The sequence below is a fragment of the Ambystoma mexicanum genome, chromosome 6p (genome assembly GCF_040938575.1).
Source record: "Ambystoma mexicanum isolate Mex_15411 chromosome 6p, UKY_AmexF1_1, whole genome shotgun sequence".
In the NCBI taxonomy this organism is placed as follows: domain Eukaryota; kingdom Metazoa; phylum Chordata; class Amphibia; order Caudata; family Ambystomatidae; genus Ambystoma; species Ambystoma mexicanum.
Window position 1 is genome coordinate 22225355 of NC_090935.1, and position 12142 is coordinate 22237496.

General features: G+C 47.6%; 1 protein-coding gene across 6 annotated transcripts in view; it reads right to left on the bottom strand.

Moving 5' to 3' along the window:
* Positions 1-989: 989 nt before the first annotated feature.
* Positions 990-12142, bottom strand: part of LOC138511158 (THAP domain-containing protein 8-like) — a 194376-nt gene continuing 183223 nt past the window's right edge. Inside the window, exons 4-5 of one of the 6 annotated variants that reach the window (XR_011280580.1) lie at positions 4843-6060; positions 990-4773 (exon numbers count right to left, since the gene is read on the bottom strand). Coding sequence is in view for 1 of the 6 variants with exons in the window: in XM_069626662.1 (XP_069482763.1) it covers positions 5800-6060 (261 nt within the window). In the remaining 5 variants the exon portion in view is untranslated. Of the gene's footprint in view, positions 6061-12142 lie in introns of all 6 variants that reach the window. The other 5 variants (XR_011280579.1, XR_011280581.1, XR_011280583.1 and 2 more) reach the window with 5 other exon arrangements.

Genomic DNA, 12142 nt, shown 5'->3' on the forward strand with positions numbered 1-12142 from the left:
CTCCTTTGGGATCGACCGGGACCTCTCCAGAAGCTTACCCGGGTTCTCCGATTTTCTCTTCCCCAAGCCAGAGCGTTTGCTCGTGGTTGATGGCGTCGGTGAAAGTGCGCCCTGCCTGACAGCTGAGGAGCCCGACCCTTCGGCGCTCCCGGTGCCCGCTGACTCGCGGTGCTTTGCCTTCTGTTGGGCACCCGTCGCCGGGGCGCCCTCACAGGACTTAGAAGACCGCTCAGACTACTTCTTCTTCTCACCTGCTGGACCCTTCTCCAGCCAGTTGGCTAGGCGGATCCGACAATCTCTCATAGTCCGTTCCGACAAGTTCTTGCAAAACGCACAGTCCTTCTCCACGTGCGTTTTGTCTTCGTGAAGGCAGTATAGACATCTCGAATGCTCACCCTCCTTGAAAACATTCTGTAATCCGGGGGCACTTCCTGAACAGCTTGGATCGGGGTGTCGAGCGCCATGTCCACGAGATAGGCCTCAGATCTTCTGGAAACCTCCAAGAAGTGTAACTCGACGAAACTTCGCCCTTGAGGGGCGTAGAACATTCCGAAACTGGTCCCTGTTGATTGGAAGTAGAAACGGTGGAGTTTGAGGCTCGATTGACTGAAAAAATGAGATTAAACTCTTTGAAAAAACGCAAAACGCAGTAAAAGCTCGAGAGCTATAGCACGAGGACTCCCAACACTTGAACGTGCGGTAAAAATCTGAGGATGGCTGCCAGGGGAGGGGCTTAGGGAGAGGGCAGTCATTGGCTGGGGGCAGTATGACTCAGAGACCAATGATTGGTTAATACGAAGAAAGACAGATCAGAAACGAAACTGATACTGATTTTTTCTTTAACGACAGGGAATATTCATGAGCATGTGAATCCATGCCAGACCCCATGCTGGAGAACTATATTGACTTACCTTCTGCGCCAGCGTGATGAACCACTTTTTCCAGATGCTGGCTGCATTCACTGCCCTTTTTTGTTAACAAAATATTAGTTGAACTTTTCTCTAAACGCATTTATTCTTTGCCACAGAATCCCATAAGCCAATATTACAAAAACATATACATACAATTATTTTACAACATTACACTTGGGACAACTTGATCAAACGGATGTTCCACAAATTTGCTAATCTCATACTAATAAACTCACATATGGAGATTGCATCTCTTGCCAATATAAAAAATGTGGCGGTTGCCGTCCAAGTTAATGTTCTCTACTTTCCATGTCACCAATCCACAATTCATGTAGCGCACCCGCCCGCCCGCTCTTCCACTCTGATGCCTGCCCCAACCCTGTCCCTTCAGCCCCACAACCAGATATCCCCATAGCCCCCATGTCTTCCAGTCCTGCTACACGCCCTACAGTATTGCTTACTACAGCCCCATATCTGTGCATGACCCCCCAATCTAAGCTTCATGTCTCCCATGGCAGCCATAGCTCAGGGTCTTTATATTCCAAAGTTCCCTTCATTTCCCCCACAGGCTCCGCCCCTATGCAAAAGCGGCAGGGCGTGATATCCCAGAAGTCATCATTTTGTTTATTTGTTTTGGTTCTGTATTTTTGGTTTTGCATACTTTAAGTTCAAAATGCATAATTATTGTGCAAAATAATGTTGTGATTAATATAGTGTGTCATGCTGGATTCCTCCAGTTTCTACACACTGTAATAACCACCAACACGACTATTCCCTACTCATGGTTCTCAATGTATTGACCTCAAAAGGACGAAGGGCTGAGTCGGCTCGACTGGGGCATCCAACCCATGGCAAAGCATCGTCCTCTTCCCAGGGTGAGCGCGTTGCACTTGAGCTATCCACCCAAATAATGACTATAATTAAATGCTATTCAGAGGCTACTGCAAAGCCGGTAATGAAGAAGCAGAGGGAGTCCTCTTGCTTTCCGAAACGCCAGATGAAGGGGTCAGTCATATTTAAAATGCACCAAATAATCCGTTTTCTGGTTAAAAAGAATAAATAAGTATGTTTAGGCGGTGGAGAACCCATCTTTAAAGTATCCCTTCCTACCAACCCAAGCTTAAAGTGCACCTCCATTCCTTTGAAAGAAAGCGAATAATTCACTAACTCTTTCTTTCATTTTTTTTAGATCATTTCTGCTAATTAATAAAATGGCATCCCTTCATATCACACTAGAGAATCTGGGAGGCGTGAAGACAAAGTGGTTAAAATCCTTAGTACTCACAGTGCTGAATAGTATCTTTTGCGGAGTGCATGCACTTTATTTTAAGAAACATGCCTCTGTGTGGTAGCTCAGGTGTTTATGTGGCCAGAGCCTGCCGTGATCTTACATCTTATTTACTTGCATTATATTATAATTGGTTTTTTATAATGCGCTTAATACCAAAGAGGTTTCCAAGCACAGACCCGGGATTCGAACCTGTGATGCTCTGCGTCGTTTTGAGCTGTACCGTGACTACTACTTTTACTGGACTCGCCCAAATCTACTTACTGTCAGACTTGTGAGAAGTTGTTGATCATGTTAGACCTACTTGCTCTCTTCGTGAGATTCAAACCAGGGCTGCTATTATGTTTTTATATGAATGTATGTGTATTTTTAAATAATAAAACAATCTGCAAATTCAGTGTTCTTTTCATACATTTTTAGGGGGATTTTATTATGATTCTAATATTAATTTTAGTTACCAAAATAAACACATAATGTAATATTACTACAGAAATGAAGACATGTGATCACAGCTCCCATTACCCCCGCAGCCTCAACATGCCCCTCAGCGGGCTCGTCTCGCACAGCCCCCTGTCTGTCCCAGCCCCAATATGCCTCGCAAACCTCCTGCAGGACTCCTCGTGCCCCCCCACCCCCGCAGTCCCAATATCCCTGCACCAAATGTGCAAACAGACCCCCATAAGCACACATTCACTGTCCTTCTGAACCCCATGTATTCCACGTCTCCCATAGCCACAAAGACACAAGGGCCCCAAGTCCCGCATGTCTCTCACATTCATAATATCCCCTATCATGTCTTCCAGAAGCCCTAGGACCTCCCCCCACATACACCAGAACCCCCCACCATATCTACCATAGACCCCATTCAACTAGAATTTACAAACACGCCCATGACCACTGATCCTCATGACTTTCTTGCCTTGCGGGGCCCCTTATCTTTCTGGTCTCCCACAGTCCCCACCGCACCTTATCCTCATGCCATTCCTGCCTCTCGTGACCCCTTATCTTTCATGTCTCCCACAGTCCCAATGACACCTTATCCTCATGCCATTCCTGCCTCTCGTGACCCCTTATCTTTCATGTCTCCCACAGTCCCAATGACACCTTATCCTCATGCCATTCCTGCCTCTCGTGACCCCTCATCCTTCATGTCTCCCACAGTCCCCATGGCATGTCTTTCCTGCCTCTCGCGACCCCTTATCCTTCATGTCTCCCACAGTCCCCATGACATCTTATTCTAATGCCATTCCTGCCTCTCGTGACCCTTTATCCTTCATGTCTCCCACAGTCCCCATGGCACCTTATCCTCATGCCATTCCTGCCTCTCGTGACCCCTCATCCTTCATGTCTCCCACAGTCCCCATGACACCTTATCCTCATGTCTTTCTTGCCACAGTCCCCATGACACCTTATCCTCGTGCCATTCCTGCCTCTCGTGACCCCTTATCCTTCATGTCTCCCACAGTCCCCATGACACCTTATCCTCATGCCATTCCTGCCTCTCGTGACCCCTCATCCTTCATGTCTCCCACAGTCCCCATGACACCTTATCCTCATGTCTTTCTTGCCACAGTCCCCATGACACCTTATCCTCGTGCCATTCCTGCCTCTCGTGACCCCTTATCCTTCATGTCTCCCACAGTCCCCATGACACTTTATCCTCGTGCCTTTCCTGCCTCTCGTGACCCCTCATCTTTCATGTCTCCCACAGTCCCCATGACACCTTATCCTCGTGCCATTCCTGCCTCTCGTGACCCCTCATCTTTCATGTCTCCCACAGTCCCCATGACACCTTATCCTCGTGCCATTCCTGCCTCTCGTGACCCCTCATCCTTCATGTCTCCCACAGTCCCCATGACACCTTATCCTCGTGCCATTCCTGCCTCTCGTGACCCCTTTTCCTTCATGTCTCCCACAGTCCCCATGGCACCTTATCCTCGTGCCATTCCTGCCTCTCGTGACCCCTTTTCCTTCATGTCTCCCACAGTCCCCATGGCACCTTATCCTCGTGCCATTCCTGCCTCTCGTGCCCCCTTTCCTTCATGTCTCCCACAGTCCCCATGACACCTTATCCTCGTGCCATTCCTGCCTCTCGTGACCCCTTATCCTTCATGTCTCCCACAGTCCCCATGACACCTTATCCTCGTGCCATTCCTGCCTCTCGTGACCCCTTATCCTTCATGTCTCCCACAGTCCCCATGACACCTTATCCTTCATGTCTCCCACAGTCCCAATGACACCTTATCCTCATGCCATTCCTGCCTCTCGTGACCCCTCATCCTTCATGTCTCCCACAGTCCCCATGGCATGTCTTTCCTGCCTCTCGTGACCCCTTATCCTTCATGTCTCCCACAGTCCCCATGACACCTTATCCTCGTGCCATTCCTGCCTCTCGTGACCCCTTATCCTTCATGTCTCCCACAGTCCCCATGACACCTTATCCTCATGCCATTCCTGCCTCTCGTGACCCCTTATCCTTCATATCTCCCACAGTCCCCATGACACCTTATCCTCATGCCATTCCTGCCTCTCGTGACCCCTTATCCTTCATGTCTCCCACAGTCCCCATGACACCTTATCCTCATGTCTTTCCTGCCTCTCGTGACCCCTCATCTTTCATGTCTCCCACAGTCCCCATGACACCTTATCCTCGTGCCATTCCTGCCTCTCGTGACCCCTTTTCCTTCATGTCTCCCACAGTCCCCATGGCACCTTATGCTCATGCCATTCCTGCCTCTCGTGACCCCTTATCCTTCATGTCTCCCACAGTCCCCATGACACCTTATCCTCATGTCTTTCTTGCCTTCTTATATTTCATGCTCCACCAAAGTCCACATTACTCCTTAGCAAAATATCTAAACAGGCTCAACTTCTCGCAAAACATGTAATCAGATTCTGTGCATATTTCCAATGGAAGTGTCAATATAAGACGCCCTCTTCCCTTCTTTTCTCCCTGGTAGATGTTTACGCTGCACTTGTTGACCTGGCAGGGGAAGTGGACGATTGGTGGCAGGCTGTAGAGTCCTTTTCATTCGGTGGCAGGTCCTTCACTTAGTGCACTGGTGGTAGCATGAACACTTCTTACACTTCAGGCTGGCTGGAAACTGGATGAGATGAATTTGTGGCAGTCCATGAGCGTAAGAAGCAAGTGCCAGTTTCAATGTTTGTGGAACTGTTGTATGGCAAGCTTGCTGTGCACGTTGCGAAGCGCTGTCCGTTTGTTAATTGGTTTACACACATTGAACAGTTGTCAAGCCATACACTAAATGAACTGGAGACCGGCCATACCCTTGTTGAACTGGTGGCAAGCCATACACTTACTGTATCAGTGACAAGCCGAACGTGGCTTGCTGATCTGTGGCATGGTCACCTTGTTGAACAGTTGCACCGCTTTACAGGGTTTACTTTGCCAGGTGCCACCCGTGCCACTTAATATCATTGCCTACTCCAAAGGCGGATCAAAACCTGGGTCTACTGATGAACAGTTAGCCACTCACTGAAGACAGGGCTGAGGACTTTGGGGTAGGCAGGGGCTTTCCAAATATTCCAGAACCTATACCATGTTCTCCAGCGTTGCCTGGGGTGTCCATACTGGCTCTGTTACAGTGGGTGCACACAGGATTTCCTGTAGCCCAAGCCCGCTGATTCACAGGTCTCTCGATGCCGTTTAAAATAGGTGTAGCCACTGATGTTCTTCCCACAGACATTGCATATGTATGAAAGAACCTGCAAAGGGGTTGCGTGGCCCTCGCGTTGGGTGGACGTTTTACGAGGGTAGTTGTTCCGCACCGTCAGATCGTCCCCAGTGAGGTCAATCTGCTGCTGGACACTGGCTCTGTCAGACTCGTCGCTGGAGTTAACCTATTGGCAGAAACAAAGGGTTAGAGGTATTCTTTCTTGCACAAATAAAAATAAATCCACAAACAGAAGTATTTACATTGGTTCTTTACACAGTATGTATCCAAGGTGACCAGGAGCTCCCAGTTCCTCTTCATTAGTTCTCTCCAAACACTGGTAGATGATAATAGATGTTAACAACAAAGGAGATATGCAGACAAACCTAACAAGCTATAACAACAGCGTCAAGTTAGGCCCCAAAACCGATCCTCACCAAAGACACGCAACCTACATTCACAGCCACCCCGATGGTGAGCTCACCATCTTGTACATCAAGGCTTCACCTCAAAGTAGAACCAAAGACTGACTAGTCCCTGGAAAACACTGTACAGGCAGGAGTCAGTGCCTGCACCGAGCGCCAAGACTACTGCACCAACCTCTCTCTCACAGAAAGGCAGCAGTGCCACCCTTATAAATCAGCTCCATGATACCCTTGGCATCACAGACCTGGCATTGGTTGACCTCCTTCCACTCTGACCGAACATCTCAAGTTCAACTGGACCCTTTTCTCTCCCCCATGACATTCTACCTGTGCCATCCCTCTGGGCTCTATCCTCTCGCCGTGGCTCTTCAACATCTACATTGCCCCTATAGCCCATTTGATCTCCGCCTTCCCTCCTCACTTCCAGTGTTATGTGGGTGACACACAGCTCTCCTTCAAGCTTTCCTCCACTGCCTGTTCTTCCCCTCTCATTCCTGACTGTACGACTGCTATTCAGGCATGGTACACTGCTAATGATCTCTGCCTTAATGCCAGTAAAACCGAGATCCTTCTCATTGGGACCTGTAAGGAAGGCATGCTATCAAACAGTAAGACAGACACAAGTGATCACAGTTTAAGGGTGTTTATTGAACTTCAAGTGGGTTTGAAAAACACCTACCTAATCCTAAATCAAAGGGAGCAAGCTATGACCATCAAATAATAATAACAGTCCTAGTGGTGTCTAGTCAAAATAAAAGGGCCTATACTAATAAACATATTGCCAATCCTTACTTCTAAATACAAATAGTGTAGGAAACAATGTTATGCAAAAGAAAGGTGTTCACGAAATATGTCAGGATAGTTGAGACATTGACCTCCCTTCCCCACATTTTCAACACGGGACACAGCGGCACACTGGAGCTTAGCACAGTCTCTGGCTTCTCTAGCACGAGGAGGCAGTTCAAACATTAGCATCAGGGTCTTCTGTGCTCAAGTCTCTTTGCCATTCAACGTCTCTTACTTCAGAGGCCCTGATGCGACAAACCAAACATTCAAAAGTTCCCTTCTCCTCAGGATTTTCATGTACAACTTACTGGGTGATTTCCAATTCACCCCAGGATCCCCTCCACCGGGCTGAGGCTCAATTGGTCTCCCTCTGTCAGACTCGACCAAATCCATGCACTTTTCAAAACGTTCTCTATTTCTTCAAGATCGAAAACTTTCGACTGCGCAGGATTTAGCTTGACCCGTTGCAGGACCACTTTGATTCACATTTATTAGTTCTCTTTCAATTGATCTCCCTCCGCCATGCTCGTACCAAATGTATCTACTGTTATTATTTCTCAGCTGGATACCTTGGTGCCAGACATCTCCGTCAACAGTATTGTAGCTTGCTTTAAATTTCAAGCACTCATCAGCAGTTTGACTTCATTTGTGTCTCTTACCACACGTGTTTTAACAATGTTCATTGCAACACTCGCCATACAATGTTGCTGCTTACAACCTTGGCTTCAACACAGACCAAAGACTTCAGTCTTGTATCCGTCTCCCCAACTCACCAGCTGTGCTGATTTCACTGATTCTGCATTGTTCCTTGAGCCAAGGACGGTACAACGGTGGCTGGAGATTCTCTGCCTTGATTACTGATGCGGGAGGGATCCGGTTACCTCCGACACACAATGCAGGATTCTTCAGCCTGGTTTCCTGGTCTTAAACTTTCTGTTCTTGGGATTTCGTTAAAGTAACGGTTCCTTGTCGAAAGGGTCAAGGGAACTTCCCTTCTTGTGACCCCCTTCTCTTTCGCCGTCTTTCTCTTCTCGTTTAACTGCCATCTTGGAACTGCTGTTTCCTCATGTGCTTTGCCTCGCTCAGAGTCTCTGCCTTTTATCCATGTGGGGAAGTGTAATGGAAGTCAGGTGTGAGTGATTGCCGATAACTGCCCGACCTCACCTGACCATAACATTGGGACATGTCAGGTACATGGCTCAGGTGTTGGTCTGTTTTCTTTTTATAGCTGGCTGTCTGTGACAAAGTGCTTTTGTTGTAAAAAGGGGGTGGGGAATTGAGTTCCTAAATATCGTACCTGGTAGGATGGCGTAAAGGTGTTACAAGGAAGGGGATACCGTGTCTCACCATCCGGTGTCACATTTTGACTCCCCGAAAACCCCTCACTCAGGTGATCCTCCCACACTGGTCCACTGCCAGGAACTGGATCCAAAAGCGTGTCCTGGCCACCTGGATGACAGATCCCCAGGGTTTAGCTGATAAAACACCTTCTGGTTTCTCACAGACCCCAGCTCCCTCCTTCAGTCCTACTCTCTGGCTGCCCTGCAGGGTACCCCTCCCCACCACCCCTTAGGCACTTATACAACAGCAGAAACTTTCTTTGCATCACTTATCCCCAGCAACCAGACAAGAACAAATGCCAAGTGGCTCCAAATTGTGCGCTGGGAGCTCATCCAATTGGCATATGACACTGAAGAAGGATTTAACGTCATCAAGGTGGAACTCCGAGCACACTGACTTATGACGATGCAGAACAGATATGTGTTTGACATTCTAACCGCTATGGAAGGTGGTGTTTGCAAGAAAATCGGGAGTTCATGTCAAGTTACACATTTGTACCTTCGTCAGATGCTGAAAAGAACAAGTTACTTACCAACTGTAACATTCTTTCGACTGGATGTTCCTCCAACAACTTCCTTATCTTTGATATATAATTTCCAGCTTGCTGGCCTCAGATGTTTTTTTTCAGTAGAGGGCGCTGTGCGTCGAAGTCCCTCGAGCCGATGTCCCATGAAGGCCTCCGTTTCGGCGTCAACGTCATCATAGGTATAAACAATAGCGCGCAGCGTCCATTGCTCAGTTCCGTTTTGAAGTGCTACGTTTGTCCAGGATGAGATGGTTAGTACCGTTGAGGGACCGTATGCTGCAATTACAAGGGAAGTTTTACTGTGGGGAAGGATGGGAGGGGCGATAAGGAATACGTGGGAGGAACATCCTGTCAAAAGAATGTTACAGTTGGTAAGTAACTTGTTCTTCGAATAGATTGTGTCTTACCACTTATTCCATATCTTTGATAGACTCCCAAAGCAGTAATGTGTATAGGAGGCGGGAATACAAATTAGCATGGTTTAAGTGTGCAGAGTGCAATATAGCTTTCCCAAATGTAGTCTCCTGGCTAGTGGAGGAATCTGGACTGTAGAATTTGGTAAAGGTATGTGCAGACGACCATGTGGCAGCTGCACAGATGTCTTTTATTGGAACTCCTCTCTGGAGAGCTGACGAAGCTGCGATACCCCTGGTTGAATGAGTCCTCATATGTTGACGGGGGTCTTTTCCTGCCAATTTATAACCTTCTAGGATAGTTCAAATTATCCATCTTGAGATGGTCTGTTTGGTAATAGCTAGGCCTAACTTGTGCCCTGCATACCACACAAACAATTGGTCTGCTTGCCTAAGCCTTGCAAGTCTGCTGATGTAGAAACTCAAAGCACGCTTTGGATCAAGTCTGTGCAATCTTTCCTCCTCTTTCCCAGGATGAGGAGGAGGGTAGGATGAAGGTAATGTTGTTTTATGCGTAATATGAAATTCTGATACAACCTTTGGGAGGAAATTAGGCTTCACCTGAAGAACTACTTTATCCTTATGGAAAATAGTATGTGGAGGTTTGCAAGATAAAGCTTGTAGTTCGCTCAGTCTTCTGGCAGAAGTTATAGCTACTTAAGAGTGAGAAATCTTAATGTACAGGAATGGAGAGGTTCACAGAAAGTGCCAATTAGAAATTTTAGAACTAGATTTAAGTCCCAGAGGGAAACTTGAAAAGGAGTTGTAGGGTATACCTTAGTCAACCCTTTCAGAAATTGAATGACTAAAGTCATCTTAAAATATGAGGTTTCATCAGCTGTGTATTTGAAAATTGATAGCGCAGCGAGATACCCCTTAATTGTGCCGACTTGTAGTCCTAAATTTGCTAAGTGTGGTAGGAAAGATAATACTGTCGGTGTGTTGCATGAAAAAAGGTCAATATTGTTATCTCTACACCAGCTGCAGAATTTGTTCCAACGGCAGCAGTATAGTGATTTGGTTGCTGGCCTTCCTGCCGAAAGCAACACCTCCATTAAGTCATCCGTGAGGTCCCAATATCTGTATCTCAGCCTTTCAGAAACCATGCCTGAAGGCTGAGAGTTCTGATACCCGGATGGAGAACCTGATCCTCATCTCGCGAGAGTAGATCCTCTCTTTGTGGAAGACGAATCAGAGGACAGATGGACATGAAGATCCGAGTACCATGTTCTCCTGGTCCAGTCCAGGGCAATTAGGATCATGGTTTTCCGGAATCTTCTCAACCTCCTTATTACGTGAGAAATGACGGGCACTGGAGGAAACGCGTATAGAAGCGGAAACTCCCAGTCTACCACAAACGCATCTCCTAGTGCTCCTCTCGGGGGAATTTCCCTGAAGCAGTACTGTTCGCATTTCTTGTTGAGACTCGTTGCAAACAGATCCACCTGAGGGGTCCCCCCAAAGAGTTAAGATCTCTTGAAGGACTTCCTGAGCTAGTTCCCACTCGTGGGAGACTGTGCTCAGAGTGTCCGCCGCCGTGTTTATCTCTCCGGCTAGATGAACTACTGATAGAGAAATTCCTTCTCGAATTGGCCAGAACCAGAGCTGCATTGCTTCTCTCCACAGTGGCAGTGACCTACGCCTCCTCTTTTGTTGAGGCAGTGCATGCCCACTGTGGTGTCCGTCATTAGCAGAACATTTTTCCCTGTACTGATGGCAGGAAAGCTTTCAGTGCTAACCTGATTGCTCTTAGCTCTAATAGGTTGATGTGTAGTTTGGACTCCGATGGAGAGCAACGACTGCTGATGGTGAAATTGTTGGCATGGGCTCCCCACTCCGTGAGTGAGCCGTCCGTCACTACTGTTATCTCCGGCCATGGTTGCCAAAACATTTCTCCTTTCAAGATGTTCTCCCGACAGGCCCACCACTGATGGTCCCGTGTGACTCTATTCGGGATTTGTAGGAGATCTGACATCTTTCCTGAGAATTGCGACCATTGGGTGCTTAAAGCCCACTGGAGAGACCTCATTCTCAGGCGAGCCTCTGGCACTAGAGAAATGCAGGATGCCATGAGGCCGAGCAACCACAAAAAGTCCAAGGCCAGCAGATGCTGGGCATTTTGAAATCTGGTCACCATCTGTTTAATATCTTGAGCAAGGCTTTTCGCAGGGATGTGTCCAGGACTGCTCCAATAAACTGGAGTTTCTGTGATGGTATCATATGGGACTTCTTGAAGTTGAGGGAGAAGCCCAGCTTGTGGAGGAAGCGGCAAACATAATCCAGATGATCTTGAGCTTGTTCCGGGGATACTGCTCTGATCAACCAGTTGTCCAGTAGGGGTAGATATGAATCCCTCCCCTCCTGAGACTTGCTACCTCAACCGCCATTAGCTTGGTGAAGACCCACGGGCGGAGGTCAGCCCAAATGGCAAAACCTGAAAATGATAGTGAGAGCTGCCAATGGCGAACCTCAGGTTCTTTCTGTGTTTGAGATGGATTGGCACATGAAAGTAAGCATCCTGAAGGTCCAGAGATACCAACCAATCCTGAAGCTGGAGGGCCTGAAGTATTGGATAAAGGGTTACCATCTTGAACTTGTCCTTCCTGAGGAATTTGTTCAATTCTCGTAAGTCCAAGATGGGTCTCATTCCTTCCGTCCTTTTTCGGAATTAGGAAATATGGGGAGTACCAACCCTTGTTCCTCTCCGCTACAGGTACTAGTTCTATAGCACCTTTCTCTAGCAGGTCCAAAATCTCCCGCATTAAGTGCGGGTTGGGA